Source organism: Panthera onca, chromosome X (assembly GCF_046562875.1).
Source record: "Panthera onca isolate mPanOnc1 chromosome X, mPanOnc1 haplotype 2, whole genome shotgun sequence".
NCBI lineage: Eukaryota > Metazoa > Chordata > Mammalia > Carnivora > Felidae > Panthera > Panthera onca.
This window is the reverse complement of record NC_138357.1, coordinates 117,499,099-117,516,643: the sequence shown is the minus strand read 5'-3', so window position 1 is coordinate 117,516,643 and position 17,545 is coordinate 117,499,099. Positions and strand designations below refer to the sequence as shown.

General features: G+C 37.0%; 1 protein-coding gene across 6 annotated transcripts in view; it reads right to left on the bottom strand.

The window, feature by feature from the left end:
• Positions 1-2,908: 2,908 nt before the first annotated feature.
• The window catches only part of AP1S2 (adaptor related protein complex 1 subunit sigma 2), a 28,527-nt gene continuing 13,890 nt past the window's right edge, over positions 2,909-17,545 (bottom strand). Inside the window, exons 5-7 of one of the 6 annotated variants that reach the window (XR_014136676.1) lie at positions 16,828-16,922; positions 4,726-4,783; positions 4,063-4,197 (exon numbers count right to left, since the gene is read on the bottom strand). Coding sequence is in view for 4 of the 6 variants with exons in the window: in XM_081792582.1 (XP_081648708.1) it covers positions 4,190-4,197; positions 4,726-4,783 (66 nt within the window). In the remaining 2 variants the exon portion in view is untranslated. Of the gene's footprint in view, positions 4,198-4,725; positions 4,784-7,148; positions 8,567-10,298; positions 10,389-16,827; positions 16,923-17,545 lie in introns of those variants that run through there. The other 5 variants (XR_014136675.1, XM_081792582.1, XM_081792583.1 and 2 more) reach the window with 5 other exon arrangements.

Below are 17,545 nucleotides of genomic sequence, written 5' to 3'. Positions count from 1 at the left end.
ATTTGTGATGGCTGCTTCATACTTGGGTAGTAGAGGGCTCTGAGCTCGATGGATTAGCAAGTCCGGCAGAAAGAACCCTATTTCAAAATACTTTTATTCTCTGAGAATCAGTGTGTTTAGCATAGAAGACACAAAATGTATAGATAATGTGAAGATCACTTGTAATCCTAACCCTTGGTGATAACCAACACTGGAGCATTGCTTAAGTCTTTTTCCTCTTCTTACGGATGTGTACAAATATTTTTTACACAGAGATCATATGTGGCTGCAGTTGAATATGCTTTTCTTCCTATGCAAAACCTCATAATTTGTCAACCCTCTTACTTTTCTCACTGCATGGTGCGGATCTATCAGTTTTATTCAACCATATCCCTAATTGTTGGATTTTAAACTTCTCCCTAATTTTGCACGATTAAAAGAATCCTAAACAATCCTGCTGTGGATCTCCTTAAATACTTTCACACGTTTCTGATGGTTTCCTTAGGATAAATTACATTACACCAAGAGATAGGACTACTGAAGCATTTACAAATTGCCCTCTGGAAAGGCTGCAAAAATTTTACTCTTTCAATAATGAATTTTTCTATTCCCACAACACCAAGTTATTTTAATCTTTGCCAATTTGGTAAAATTTTAATCTTTGCCAATTTGGTAAATTTTATGGTTAACTCTTTGTTTCTCTATGTATTGGTTAAGCCAGACACTTTTTCTGTATTTAATCGCTGTTAAATCTGGTTGTTTGCCCTTTATTAATAATCTATTGGATTTCTCTACATGCAATAGCTGAGCAGCTTTTTGACTTTAAAACTCACTTTGCTTTAAAGTACTTAAAGGGAGGAGGGGCGCCTGGGTGGCTCAGTTGGTTAAGCGTCCGACTTCGGCTCAGGTCATGATCCTCGCGGCTTGTGAGTTCGAGCCCTGCGTCGGGCTCTGTGCTGACAGCTCGGAGCCTGGAGCCTGCTTCGGATTCTGTGCCTCCCTCTCTCTCTCTGCCCCACCCCCGCTTGTACTCTGTCTCTCTCTCTCTCAAAAATAAACATTAAAGAACTAAATAAAGTGCTTGAAAGGTAAAGTCAGTTTTTCCTCTCCATCCTGTTCCTTATTCACAGCCCCTTCTCAGGTGGAGGTTTTCCATTGGGGGGGGGTTCATCTTTTTTATAGTGTGTTGGGGAGCTCTTTATATAGAGGTAAATCCTATTTTTGTCATTTTCAGGAAAATCAGGATCGTTGCTGCTGCCTACTGTTAAAGGAATTCTCATTTAAAAAACAATGGTCAGAGACCTGTTTAAAGAAAAAAAAAAGGCTTAAGGCCAAAAAATACCATTCTTAGATTTCAGATCACAAAGAAGAAAAGATGCTCTCATACTTCATATGTTTTTAATTTCCTTAGTAACCTTTCCATTGACATACTGGAGATACTGAATTTCAGAGTATGTGGCATTTGGCAACTTGAGATTTGGAAATAAGGGTGCACAAAATACTGAAGCCAACAGAGGAAAAGAAATTTCAAGATTGGGATTTCTGAGTGGTTATCTGTTGAAAATGAGTTCTTAAAAAAAAAACAACAACGAAAAAATGAGTTCTTCAGTATGTAGTCTATGGAAGAAAGTATGGTCCAGGTGTGCCTGGGTGGCTCAGTCAGTCGAGCGTCCGACTTCGGCTCAGATCATGATGTCACAGTTCGTGGGTTTGAGCCCGTGTTGGGCTCTGTGCTGATAGCTCGGAGCCTGGAGCCTGCTTTGGATTGTCTCCCTCTTTGTCTGCCCCTCCCCCACTCATACTTTGTTTCTCACAAATAAACATTATAAAAAAATTTTTTAAAGTATGGTCCAGAAGTCATTTTACCTTACAAATTGATTTGTTCAATGCTTTAAATGCTTGCTTTACCCTAAAAACGATTGAAAACTGTCATTATCTACTGGACTCACTAATGCAGAATAACTATCCCTAAATCCAGTGTTCTTCAGTACTTTCCTAAATATAGTCAAGATATACACAATTAAAGGTGGTATTCCGAGCTGAATAGCCTTCACGGATCAGGGAGGACAAATCGGGATAAACACCAGCTTGGGCTCGAGGTAATCATGAGGTGATGGGGTCTTTTCCCTTGGGCATTCATGGGCATTGTGTGGAGGGAGGGAAAGGGCAGTTTTTAAACCACTTGACTGGTTCGTTCAAGTGTGCATCTTGAACTTAAATGTATTACTGTTTTTTAAATTTATAACGTGATTTCTATTTATGATTTAAAAATTCCAGCTCTACGTTGCCAGCAGAAGCCCATCAGGCCGGTTTCCAGTGAATAAACCAACTGAGTATTGGAGACTAAGTCTGCAAGTATCTTTTTAGCAGACTAGAAACTTGATGGTAGTTGATCCTTTGTTCTTTACTATCCTTGCTTTAGTATGTAACATTTCCCATCTGCACTTAGGAGGGGGTCCCTTAACTATCATGAAAACCGAAGTTTTGAGTTGCTGCTTATATCAGGCAGTAGTTTGCAAACATCAGTTCATTTTGGCAAGTGTGCTAGCCTCTCCAGGGCTGGGGGGAATGGCGATCCGGCTGATGTGGCTGATGTGCAGTACCTTCCATTACCTGGAGTAATCAAGAGTTGCTCACTCAGAAAGAGTAGAAAAGTCAACTGCATCGAGGTTTTAAAAGCGGCATTTATTGATTGAAAATAAATGTGTGGATAGGCTCTCAGCATGGAATCCACATTATTTTTTAATGAGCTTGAAGTACATGAAGACTCCTTACATCTTCCACCGTTTATCTTGTGTGTGCTTTTAGCAACCGCATTCAAACGGAGATGAATTTTTGACATTTGACTGAAAAAATGTAAAACTCTTTAAGCAGCTCCCCATAGTTGATAAACCTTTGCAAAGAGAAAGATAAAAACACACTACAGTGGTATACGTTGAACATTTATTACAACCAATTGGTGATGTGATAAGACAGTGCTAACATGGCCTGAATATGTATTGGTCACAATCACAACAAAGCTTAATCCAGCCCAGCAGATACAAATGAAAGTGTAAACCATGAAGACATGTTTACATACACAGAAGTATGTATAAAAGTGACATTGAAACAATTGTACAGCTTTAAAAAATATAGGGCCCACTAATGCCATTTTACCTCATTCGGCTCTCACTTTTATATGAAAGGTGGTGTCTGCTTTTAGAAGATTTCTGATAACTAGGCAGTGCCATGGAAGGGAATGAAGCTGCCCTAACGTTTGCAGCACTTGTAAGTGGAGGGAAGCTAAATAAATTTGGCTCTAACAAGCACCCCGGAAGGAATATTCGTGCTTTAAACAATGACTTAAGCAACACTCTGTGAAGAGAAGAAACATGTTTTCTGTAAGATACTGTTATGAAGAAATCCAGGTTACGTCTATGTTTCCTTTTTTATTTGGGGGCATCAAAAACCATCTAAGTCACTACATGGTTATGACCACAAAAAAATCTGTCTCAGGAGTTGAATGTTCCTTGGCCTTAAAAATAACGTGCTCACTATTAGTCGCTCTCTGTTCCTCGTCCCAGGTCTGGAATGCCAGGGAAAGATTTTTTAGTGTAAAACACACCATTTCAATTTAGTCATTTGTGTATTCCCTTTAAGTATGTAGTTTCCAATGAGGGTCTTTGGTATAAATTTGGTTCTCTTTTTTAAAGTTTCAACATAAACAGTTAAATTTTAATTCATTTGATATGTATCAATTCCCTTTATCCTCAGATATACTGAAATGTCCCACACTAGTCTTTGGTTTCATATAACCAGGTTTCATATAATTTTTAACAGTTTCCTTTGCCAAAGACCGTAATTAATGAATGTAGATTGCCTAATTGTGTCATTCTCATAGATACATAATCAGATTGAGAGAAACAGATTTAAAAACTAAAATATCCAGAAAAGGTACCTTTCTTTTTCTGCATCATTCTAACTCATGTTTAAGTCCCTTAAGTTATCACTTGATTAACCAAAGTTCCCTTTAAAAAAATTTTGTGTGTGTGTAGGCCTGAATGAAGCAGCTTAGCAAAACAGTAATACTGACAAGACGTCATCTTATACCATTAGCTAACATGGACATGAAGGCAGTGACCATCTACAGTGTGTGAAATGTCACAAGAAGTCATCAACAAGGGAGGTGAGTTATGTCAGTCCAATTTCTTCAAGAACACTACGTGGGGTTTCAGCTTCCTGTGGAGGGAAAATGTGAGACTCTGGTAAGCAGATCCGGGGAAGCTTGAGAGTGTGAAATTGACACGGAGGGATGTGCAAGTTTCAGAGAACAATGCAAGCAGTTCATTGGTTTGGGCACAGTCTAAAACCGAGAGCAGGCGGTTATTCAGGGTTGTGGACCCCAAAAGACCACAGAAGGGTATTTTCAGCATGCATTAAATACTCACTAATTAACCTACCAATGTGCTGGGTACCATCGCTATAACACAAAAAGCAGTCAAGCCTGCTGGCAATTTAGGAAATCATTGCTACTGAATTAGCTGCAGGAAAAGTAAGTTATCTTTGTGTTAAAATTCAAAACCTCCCCTAAATAAAAAGCAGGGAAAACCCCAAGTTCTTCTGAATCTTCACATAATGGTGTTTCCCATGGCCTTTTTTTTTTTTTTTTTTTTTTTTGGTCATGTGTATTCATAGAAATGTCTTACTCTGAGTTTTTACTCAGTTTTTAACTTAACTGTCCCCAGCAGCATGGCTTCAGAAACTCACCTTCCCAGACCTCTCCAAGGCAACCAATGGCTTTGGTGAGGCAACACAGAAAGAATACCTGGGGACAAAGGCATTTTTGTCCTATGTAACAATCAATATTCATTTTTAAATGTCAAAGGAAGACAAGACAAAGCAGGCATATCTAGAAAAAAATTAATATTCCAAAGTGGCTGATTTTGCACATCACAAAATAGGACCAGGTCAGATTCAGGGGTTACTTGCAATAATTCTGTAGTTAAAAGGCATACTAGAATTTAATGGAGAAAACGTAATTTTTAGTATCCAATAACAAATTAACTTACTTTTGCATCCTAATTATGGTACAGCACAAAACAAGGAAAAGAACAATATTAAACCACAAATCCACACGTTAGATTTAATTGCATGTAAAGCAGCACATGGAATAATCTTAAGTAAATTAAACGCTAGTCTGTTTCCGTATTTGGATAGTACTTACCTTCATATAGAGATTTGAGGGAGAAGGCTTAGTGCCCGACTTCTAGAAAGTGCTCAAAAAAATGTCAACTGATAACATTACACAACTGAGACCTAACTGAAGGTATTTAGCATTTAGTACTAAATAAAGTACTATAAATCAACTCTGCATATAAAGTTTTTATGGTAACCTTTTAGTAGGTGTGTTTACTAATGAAAAGTGGGTAAGAAATCAGCTTTGGTTAAAGAAAAAAATTCTGAAGTATTCTTGCCCTCGCCACCCCTCCCCCCAACGAAACCTCAGCTTAACCAGGCTACACATCAAAATATATATGGTGGATAAGCAAACAAGTTAAACAGCGCCACAAGATTACAACCCGCTGGAGGACATTCTACAACATAGGTGACTCAGTTTAAAAAAAATGGCAAGGAAAAAAAGCAGACGAGTTGTTAAAGATGAAAAGACTTAAAAGACATCAACCAGATACCACGTGAGCCTTGTTGGAAATCTGGTTCTAACCAAGTATAGAAATGCATTTTCAACAATTAGGAGAAATTGAACCAGGAACAAGTATTAGGAATTACTGTCAAATTTGGGGGCGGGGGGAGGACTGTGGTACTTCTTTCTCCTGGTGATACATATCGAAGGATTAAAGATGAAATAAGAGGTCTAGGGCTTGCTCTAAAATACTGAGGCAAAAATGGGGGTGGGGGAAATGGATGACGAAACAGGCGTAGTACTAGGAGTACTGAGCTGGTGGTTGCTGAAGCTGAGTGACGTGCACACAAAGGTTCTCTTTTATTTGCAGGTCTCAGAGTTTTCACGCTACAGTTTAAAGAAAGTCTAATGGAAAGATGCAACAGTCCCAAGAATCATGTAAGCCAGTCTCTTTCACTTCTCATGTTTAGCCTCAGACATTACATATACTGTACTGACATCTGAATCACATATATCTTAAATAAAGGAAACAATTTAAAAACAATCGTTTCCCTTTAGGCCTTGAACTGTAACCAGTCCATTTACTTGCGGACTTTTTTACCATATAGTAACTCTATTTTCCTTAGGATTTTCTGAACATTTTTTCTCTACCTTACTGTACTGTAAGAATATGGTATATAATACATATACAGACGAGGTGTTAACTGAATGTTGAGGTTGTCGGTAAGGCTTCCAGTCCACAGTTGGCTGTTAAGTTTTTGGGGGAGTCAAAAGGTGTATGTGAATTTTCAATTGCCTGGGAGGGTTGGCGCTCCTAACCCACTCGTTGTTCAAAGGTCAACTGTAATGTTAAATTGTCTTTAAAAACACCATATAGCCTTTAATGCATTTATTAAAAGATGCTACATTGAACTCCATGCAGGTAACATTCTTCACTTATCCATGTAAGAATGACTCCCATTCTATTCCCCGGAGCTGGTCAGACTTCCCCTATGTCCTTACTGCCTGTAATCCTCTATGGCATTTCCTGAAGAGAACCATGTTACGTGTCCCATATGCATTATTTAAAATATATGTCCTTTCCAAAAGGCCTACTTAAAAGCAATCAGTTACCTATTTGATTCCTTGAGACTTGTACTATTTGTACATTAGTTTTTTTGTTTTTTTTTTTACAAATTGTGTTCATAATATAAAATGTAATTTTGCCATGTTCACACTGAAATTGTAGCTCAAAATTACCTAGAAAAACTATTCTCTAAAGTAATCAAATTCATAGAAACAAAGTAGAATGGTGGTTACCAAGGGCTGAGGGGAGGGATGGGGAGTTGTTTAATGGCTACAGTTTCAGTATGACAGGATGAAAAATTTCTGGACATCACCTGCACAACGTGAATATACTTAACAGTCCTGAACTGTACATTGAACAGAATTTGCCAGCGTAACCATTTTTATGTTTTTTAAATATGTTTAATAAAATTACCTGGAAAAACTAAAGTGTAAAATATATTTGTCAAAAGGGATGCAGAAGAAAAAAGTCATTCACATGAGACAAAGTACATGCAATACTTTTATTTTAGACGTGCAAGAAAAGCGATTTCAGAATCTACTAATTTAAAGCAAGCAGCTGTATACAAATAACAAAAGAAGCAACATCTTGTTACAGCTCAGCACACAGCATCCAAAGCAAACAGGCATGAGACAATGCATATTCAGCATTAAAACCAGATGAATAACATATTGCAGGGTTGGGGGAGGGGCAGAGGACAAAAATGGAAATGAAAGACCAGTGTCTCCCAATGCTTTCAAGGTATAATGCTAAGTTTCTCATTTGATAGCCCATCCAGGTGCTTCAAATGTCATGCAGTACAGTGAGAATGGAAAGAACTGGTCTGCATACCTGCCTAATAGACACTTTCATAGGTCGTCTTTCAGTGGTAAACCTGTTTGAGCATCTTTTGAATTGGTTTAATGATAGCTTACTTAATCAGGCTTTAAACTCTCTACATATAAGCAATGAATTATTGGATACTTTTCCTTTTATAATAAGTTGCACGTTTTAAAACTATACACCATAATCAATATTAAGTCTTAATATTTAGAATATAAAACTATAGTTAACAAATCATTAAGTATTTAAATGAAGACTTAATATATTATAAAACCATCACTAGTAAAATACTAGTATTTAAACTATTAGGATTTTAACTATATAAACAAACTCAGTATTAACATTTTGAAAAGGTTATTTCCTATTAAACAACAGATACTGTAGAAGAGACTTCTAACACAGTTTTCTGATCATTCTTAAAGGGACCGTTCAATATTGTGTGGCACAAATGTGATCCAATATACATGGCATTACAAACTTAAGAAATGTGAATGTTTCACCCTTAAATATTATGTAATAGTACAGATTTTACTTTCTTGAATTATTTCCAAATATACTTTTATGTGATACGTCAGAATACATTAGCTCACAGAGAGCTGTAATACGGTCACACTAAATAGAATTTCTTTTCTCCCCCAACATCTGAAGACCAAGTCACACTGTATGTTACGGCACTGTTTATTCTGCTGTAGCACTTCTGCTATATGCTCTTTGGTAAAAACTTGAACGATTGCTAACGTTTCCTCTTACAAGATGAATCATGGACGTGTTTAAGGTGAAATACTACTCAAAACATTCATAGGCCATATTTCAAGAAGAAATTAAACCAGTTGAGAGCAGGAATAAACTATATCAAGATCATATATAGAATGAAAATCAAACAGAGAAATGACGACAGGAAAAAAAAAATTACAACGGTGAAGGTATTGATTCTGAAATGATTATACAAGATAATCAGTCACCAAGCTGAGGGCCTTTTCTTTCATAAGTATATCAGCTCTCTATTTCCTCTGTGCAATTCTGCATACACGATGAGTAGTCATTTAGTACACAGGGACATTAAAATATTCATGACGTGGCTACAAAAGAAATGCATATATTCTTATACAGTATACAAACTGAGAGACACAATCAGATTTCTAGAATGTTTACTGCACAGTAAGGAAAATGGAAACTTAAATTTTTGTTTTTGTTCTTTGGTCTATGGCTGAATATTTAGCTTTATAAACAGTGCTAAAGGAGTTCAGATTCCTCTTTTAAAAACCTCATATAATGATAATCAAAATGACCTATGTCCTACAAAATCCAAAAGCACTGTATTTACTAACAGGCTGAAAAGATTTTCGGTGTAAAGTCATCTGGTCAGTACTGAGTTAACTGAAAATTCAATTAGAACACTACCTCCCGCCAGTCTTCAAGTATGTCAGGATTTTATTACACAAAGTAAAGGAATTTAATCCGTTAATGAAAATCGTTACATCCTAAGGTGACCATAAACTCTTTTACAGATCCTAAAGGAAAATCTTTCCCAAGAAGTAGTGGAAAAGCAGTCACCCATTTGGTATTTTAAGTAGCAATGGAGGTTTTTCATGGTTCACTTAGCTTTAAAAAAACAGAACAAGAAGAAAAAAAACAACAACAAAAACTCCAAAGACAATGCCTTTAAGACTGAGGATATTACTTTTTAAATAATCCTCAAGATAGATTATAAAGAAATCTCCAAAAAGATGTCAACTGTCTATGCCTACAAATTTATGTAAATACAAGTTTCTCATGTCAACGAGGTAACCTGAGGTGAGGTTTTAAACTGAGCCTAGAGTGTCCACAGATGGATTTCTAGGGACTCCACAAACCCCTTAAAACTAGAGGCAAAACTCTGTGCAGATTTTCCTGAGAAGAGGGCCCAGGGCTCTTTAGACTCTCAAAGGGATTTTACCCCTGCCAAAAGGCTTGTGATTCAAAGTTTAAAATTGCTCATTTGAGTGCTTCTAAAATATCCTCATTTTAATATTAAATTCGGCATTTTGAAATGTTAGGCTACAAAGTCATGTAAACTGTTCAAATATGTGACAGATCTCTCATACGAGAACCATTAAATATAAAAGTATCTGAGAGGGGCGCCTGGGTGGCGCAGTCGGTTAAGCGTCCGACTTCAGCCAGGTCACGATCTCGCGGTCCGTGAGTTCGAGCCCCGCGTCAGGCTCTGGGCTGATGGCTCGGAGCCTGGAGCCTGTTTCCGATTCTGTGTCTCCCTCTCTCTCTGCCCCTCCCCCGTTCATGCTCTGTGTCTCTCTGTCCCAAAAATAAATAAAAAACGTTGAAAAAAAAAATTAAAAAAAAAAAAAAAAAAAAAAAAAGTATCTGAGAAGCACCAGTTAAATTTTAATCCTCAGATAATTCTTAAACACTTTCAAGAGACAGTTGTGCCTTCTTCCTCACTCAATACAGTGGAATGAACCAGCAAGTTAAAATAATGTAATAAACCCCAAATGCTTCATGTTCTTATGGAAGCTCTCATTTGCATAGGGGAATTCTATTTCTGTTATCAGTGACATTAGCGCTTCACAGTATTTACTAATACTTTTTTGTCAAAGAACCTCTGAACCTAGTTCAATATTCTGTGTAAAAAAAAAAAAAATTCTAAGTCCCAACGATGAATGACTAGCAGAGTAAAATTCCCTATGAAAATAGCAGTTAAACGAAGTATTGGGACTATCCCTTACAATTTAATGGAATCAGACTTATCAGGTAATACTAAAATATAAATAACAAACTTCACAAAAACCAAACTGAATTCATAGGTCCTACTACATTTTGATGCGTGTCAGAACTCCAGCACGTATTCTAGTACGCTCTCTTACACCCAATGAAACTCTTGCTGTGATACATATTCTCTGTTTTCTGGAGAGAGAACAAGAAAAGTTTAAGTCTGTCAACCTTTCACCTAAATAGCAGTTCTTTGAACCTTTATATTATAGCTTTAAATCTTTTTGTTTTCTCTTAATTCTATACACACTGTGCAAAAACCAACCATGGAGAGCTTATGCCCATTGAAAGAAAAGAGAAAGGTAGTGTCCCAAGTAGGGCTGAGCACACCAGCAGTCCTCCCCAGAAGAGACTTACTATGGAAGAAAACAAACAGCTCTCAAACATGACTGCCCGGCACGTCTGACAGGCCTCTTACTACACTTCGTAAAGGAAAGGGGAGATGCTAAACAGCCAATGATCCATATTAAGTATACTTAAACAAGAAATTAGCATCCATCAAGTGTGAAGAATATTCTTCACAGGGAGAAAACCCTCTTCATTGGAAAAATATTCTTTCAGAAACCCTAAAATGCACACAAATAATGTATCCTTTTACCACTTTTAAGTTACCGTAACATGTTTCAACAATTTCTCAGTTGAGACAGTCTGAAAAAGCTGTGCTATAAATGCCTTAGTGACCACTTAACATTTAAGGTTAATTTTAAGCTGAATGATAGATATGCCCACATTAGCCAAATGATTTTTTTCTTTAATATCCAAAGAAAATATGACAGCGGATTAAATATAACTCTAGTATTCTGGGCCCTCACACTATCAGTACATCTAATGAGTCATGGAATAATTATTTACTTAAGAATTGGGGAGGGTGAGAGTCAAGCGTGTCATAATGCACAAGGGGTCCTGTGCAGAACCAGAACTACTATCTTTTTCCACTACCCAGGCAAGGTGAGTTTCTTAATACACTAAAACATCAGCGATTTCAAATACAGGGGAATAGAGGCCAGAATGAAAGCAAACATTTTTTTAATACAGTTGTTTTATTACACAAATACCGCAAATTGCCCTTAGTACCAATTCTCTGGAGACCTGTTCTCTGATTAGAGATTAGACATTATTTTCAACCTGAAATGGGCCTACAGTCCTGGGCATTCCTTTTACTCCTCACTCATTTACTCCCCAGTTAAGTCTATTCCAAACCCTCAACATTTCCCTCAGGTTATCTACGTCTCCTCTTTCTCCTCCGTCCCTAGCAGCTCTTCTCTAGACGAGTTTCTCAAAGAAAATGACAACTTTCTCAATTTCGCTCATCCAGCTGATGAGGAAAAAACAAACTACAGCTTTACTCAGTTATCTCCTCCTAGCAGGAGGAAGATGTGTCTTGCCTAAGACCAATGCTTTTGATTCCATTCCCATTCACCCTGCCAATACACTTTCCCCTTTAGTCTATCGCTGTCTGCATTTGCTCCTTCTCCTTAGTGTACGTGCATGTATGTTCAACTTTCCTCCATACTAAGAGTAACTTTTTTCTCAACCCCCTACAAAAAGAACCAGAGGTAGCGGGAAGTGGAGGTTAACAAACACAGCAGAGAGAGGAATTAAGTGACACCTGTTCTTAAAACTGCCTACATTGCTAAGACAAACTCCATCACCTTCAAAATTCCCAGAAAGTCACCATACTAGGCCGATAACTCATAACAATCTGGGAAACTGTAATGAAATCTGGTAAGCTAGCACTTATATGAAGACTTAAGTCTTGTTGAGATGAGTGCTTAAGTTAACTACTGGTATTGGATCCAAAACGGAAAACCTAGTCTCCCGATTTTCTAGTACACAAAGAGAAAATAGTTTACATTTAATGAAAAATACAAGTAACTGTAATTTGAAGTTACTGCTTTATTCGTTTTTCTTGTAGAGGGGCTTCACTTATTCCTTGTACTAAAAGTAGTATCCTGTCCTTCATGTTCTAGAATACAAAGGTCCAGGGGCGCCTGGGTGGCTCAGTCGGCTGAGCATCTGACTTAGGCTCGGGTCATGACCTCGCCGTTCGAGCCCCATGTAGGGCTCTGTGCTGACAGCTCAGAGTCTGGAGCCTGTTTCAGATTCTGTGTCTCCCTCTCTTTCTGCCCCTCCCTCTCTCTCTCTCTCTCTCTCTCTCAAAAAAAACATTAGAATATAATGGTCCTTTTTACTGCCCCTCACTGTATTCTGTGGCAGAATTCCTACTCTCAACTCTGGAACCCTATTCCTTGTGCTTAAAGACCAAAGGGCCAGAGAAGATCCAAATTCACGAAGATCTATGTTTAGCAATGAATAGAAAGAGAAGAACTAAAAGCCCTCATAAGGTACCTTTCATGACACAGCTCATGTCAGTCGTATTCCATCAGCAATTGTGAGGCACTAGTAAAGTCAGAAAGTTTTCTGACGTTAAGTTAGCAACGATTGGCAAGAGCAATATGGTTGTTCCAGATAGTTAGGGTCTAAAATGGCCAAGAGCATACAAATGCCTCACTTTATATGCTGGAACTTTCTTTTTAGCAAATTCTACCTTTTACCTAATGGAATAACACAATGTGTACTCTTCCATTCACACAGCATCATTTTGTCATTTAAAAAACTTGTAGATTAAAAATATATTTCTACTTCTAGTACATGTTTGTTTTACAGTTCTAGAAAAGGGAGGGGGACCTCAAACATTTTCACAGGTAATGCTGATAAGTTAATGTCCCACTCCTAGATCTTTCCTCAATTGATATACTGTGAGTATCTTTCCTTATCATTACATAGAAATCAATCTCATTGCTTTTACAGCCAGGTTAACAGTTCCATGTATGTAGGTAGCATAATTTTCTTAACCTATTTCCCACTGATTAACATTTGGGTAAGTTCCAATGGCTTAATATTATACTGAGTCTTAGTGTATTTGTATATTTCTTTTGGACACAATTCCTTGAAATTTAACCGATGGGTCAAAAGGTGTACACATTTAACTGTTAACAGCACCAAACTCATGCTCCAAAATGGACTACAAAGTTTAAGTGGTCATAAGCAGCAGACAAGAGGGTTGCTCATCCATGCCAATCCAAGAACCAAAAGAAGTTATCATTCATATTTTAATTTACATTCCCTTACATAAAAGGGCCATTTGTTTTTTTCTCTCATCTGTGAATTATTTTCTTTCATCTTTGAATTATTTATTTATATCTACTGTTGTCTTTTTCTATTGTGCTGTTGATCTATTTCTATTCCACGTCTCAAAAGTTTGTCTTAAAAATGATAGGGATAGGGGCGCCTGGGTGGCTCAGTCGGTTAAGCGTCCGACTTCGGCTCAGGTCACGATCTCACGGTTCGTGAGTTCGAGCCCTGCGTCGGGCTCTGTGCTGACAGCTCAGAGCCTGGAGCCTGTTTCAGATTCTGTGTCTCCCTCTCTCTCTGACCCTCCCCCGTTCATGCTCTGTCTCTCTCTGTCTCAAAAATAAATAAACGTTAAAAAAAAAAAAAATGATAGGGATAACTACCATCTTGTAAACCCTGCTCTAAAACCTATTAGTTATAAAATACTAAGGACAAATTACTTTCTCTGGCAGTTAATTATACTTTTCAAATTAAAAAAACCAGACTAATTAGCAAATATCACTTTAGACTTGAAATAGTTTTAAGCATACTTTAGGGTAACTGTATTGTATTTGCCTTGGTCTTCCATTTGGATCAGGACTTGAAATGCTTTAAATTTGATTAGGGTTTTCAAAACATAAAAGATTTCTTTGAATCACTGAATTTCAAATATTCAAACTCTCTATCTTTGCTAAGTAAGTTCTTGAAGGCTAGTAAGGTACAGAAGAACAACAAAAAAAAAAGTCTGCATGTACAATAAAAGCCTGTATTTGCAAATTCTGATCATTTAAATTATTCCTCCTATAAAAAAAAATGATCAAATCCCTAAAGTGAATGGGGAAAACAGCAGAAAATTAAAAAAATATTCTAACTGCCTGCAGGGTATACTCAATTCTGTTTCCATGTAAAAACTCAATTACCTTAACAGACATCAACAGATTTGGTTATTGTTCAGGAAACGAAATTATATAGTGACAACCCACAAGCTTTGCTGTGGGTTAGGTGTTGAAGTCAACCACAGATTATCTCCCCAGGCACTGGTTATCAAGTAAGGGTGACTTCATTGACTCACAGAGGTGATTTTTATAGCCATTTACATGTTCTTATTAAGCACATTTGTCCTTCTTTTACTGTCCTTAGGGTTTTTTTCCCCCTCCTGCTTTTGATTCATTGCAGCCAATCATTTATACTCTGGACTATATATTATATTGAAAAGATATATGGTCTGTAAAATGTAAATGGAATCTTTGTATATATATCCTATTGTGTTAAATTAAACTAAAGTTTCTTAAGCAGGGCACTCCTGATACTTGAGGCTGGATAAATTCCTTATTCTAGGAGGGCTGTCCTGGGCACTGTTGGACGCTTAGCAGCATCCTTGGTGCTACTAGATGCCAGTAGCACTCCACTGCCTGTTGTGACAATCAAAAATATGTCTAGGCATTGTTTAATGTTCCATGAGGAGGCATAATTGCCCCACTCCCCATCCCAGTTGAGAACCACTGAGTTAATCTAATCGTCCCTGGTTGATGGGTAAAATTATGTTTTAGTGTGCGTACCTGTATTTGCTCATTCTTCTATAATGGACATTTAAAAAAAAAAAAAAGGCAATAGAGGAAACAATAGAAGAAAATGTAAAAGAATGTGTCAGTAGGGGGGAAAAAACCCTCAAACCTTGAAATTTTTCAGAAAGTACTTTTTAAAGAAAAAAAAATCACCACCAACGGCTAGGAATATGCTCTTTGCAGGTGCCAGTCTTAGGCCTCATGCAATCAATTTAGTAGATCAGGATCAGCATCGAAGAAAATAGAAGAGAAAATGTGAGATTGCAACACAAGAAATAAAAGTATTATTTAACAAAATATTTTTTCAGTTTATGTGCGTGTAACTACTGTGATATAAACATGTATTTTACTGTGGGTTCTTGTCAAATATCTTTGAAAATCAGATTTACAGCTACTGATTTTAAGTTACTCCAACTTTTCATTATTACAAATAGCCCAGAGTAGCAAGAGCAGGCTCAAAATGAGTTAAAATGAAACTCATTTAACTCATAAAAATAAAAGGGGGGGGGGGGAATCCTCAAATTCTGAAAAGCAGGCAAATACAGAGCTCAAAAAACACATCTAGAACAAAATGATTAGAACCTGAAAACCAGTGATCAAGGACATTGGCCAAATTGTTTCTTATAAAGCATAAAATGAAAGACAAGATTTGTTCTGCCTTTTGTTTTTTCTGCATCTGCCTTTCTGTATTTTCCATTTCAAGCATTAATGTAACCAAACCTTACTTATCTAGTTTGTTCTAGCAGACCCCAATCAAGTTTACCTATAAAAAATTACAATATGGGGGCGCCTGGCTGGCTCAGTCAGTTAAGCGTCTAACTCCCAATTTGGGCTCAGGTGATGATCTCATGGTTTGTTGGTTTGAGCCCCATGGAGCCTGCGTGGGATTCTTTCTCTCCGTCCCTCTCTCTGGTCCTCCCCTGCTCTCCCTCTCTCTCTCAAAATAAATACACTTAAAAAAATTAAAATACGCTGGCCTTGTTAACTTTTAACCCAATTTAAAAGAAAAAGGGTTAGGCTTAAAGGCTTTAACAAACAATGGAAATCACAAAGGAATCAAAGGAGTTTGTCTTATTAAACCAAATCCTAAGAGGATTTACATCAAAACACTTTTTGCTGTTAAAGGATATTGTAAATATTTGAACATATCTAGCTATTGTAAAACAATGTACAATATTCTTGAGTTTGAGTAGCATGCCCATTCTTAATTAACAAGATTTTAATTTAACCCCCCCCAACTTTATACTAAAAGGCATGTTATTAAATACTCCAAGTACTTATTTACTTAAAAATAATTTTAGGTTACAAAAGATTCATTTTTAAAAATCACTTTTTCTAAGATTCTTACCTTTCCATTTTTATGCAGTCCAACAGATTTATTATTACTTCCACAAAGATGTTGCATAGTACTAAGATATATCATGCAGCCCCAGCACTAAAACAAATCAATTTTAGCAGCGCTAATTCTCCACAGAGCACCACTTTCTAGCTGAGGCAGATTAACAACTGCAAATCTGAGTGAATCTATTCATAAAGTGGATCATCTCGAAGTAGAAGCAAATTCATAAGTGTAATGCTTGCTTTTGGTACCTCACTTATTTTTCATTTCTCAGATTACTTTGTGAGAAACAATACCAACAGCAAACAAAGCTCAAAAGGAAAACCCCCACAAATTTCAAAATGATGCTGTTAGTATAAAAAAGAAAGGCTGACACATCTCAAAGCGCTGATCAACACCATCATGCATCTACCGCTGAGGTTAAAGCCCGACGCCCGGTATTTAACTATTTGATCTTCACGGATCAGGCAAGGACTTGAAATCATCTCACGTGCAACAGTCTTTGCATAACACCCCACTTTATCCATGCCACAAAGATGGTAAATTTAGTAGTTACCAAGAAATAAGTTGGGGGTCAAAGGGACTAAAGCCTTAGACTGCTCTTTATCATAAGATATCCTCAGACAAACCTCCCCATTCTTCATTCTGGCTCTATAAAATTAAGGAGCAGAGAAAAACTGGTAAGTGCCTGACTTTACAAAGAAAATGCACTCTACATTTCCTTGGTCATTACATGTATGTTTATAAATCAACTGTACCACTCCCCCAGGTCCTCCCCCACAAAAAGCTGGCTTAAAATAGGCACTTAATTGGTGGTGTGGGTGGAGAGGTGGAATGTTCCAAGTATTGCAAAGAATGTCAGTTTAGTAATCTCAGCATGTTGCACTTTAGTAATTTAAGAATCAAGTACCAGTGGCATGTTAAGAAAACGTGTTAAATTCCAACAGACATTAAAAATTGGATAATAGACCAATTTTTCTGGGCTTTACCCCCAAATCTATGTATTCACAGAACCAAATACCAAGAGGAATACACGTACAGTTCAGTCTAGAAATGTCAAAACTGAACCACTATTTACCAAGTAATTAAATAAAATAAAAAAGATCTTTATTATTTGATCACAGTGTCTGATATTGTAGCAATTATTCAAATACCCATTGATGTTATGTTCTCATTACTGATTATAATATGCTAATAGAACAGCTACCATATCCACTGACTGTCCGTCCTGTTAGTCTATAAAACGAAGGACTACCTGAACAAACTATGTGACA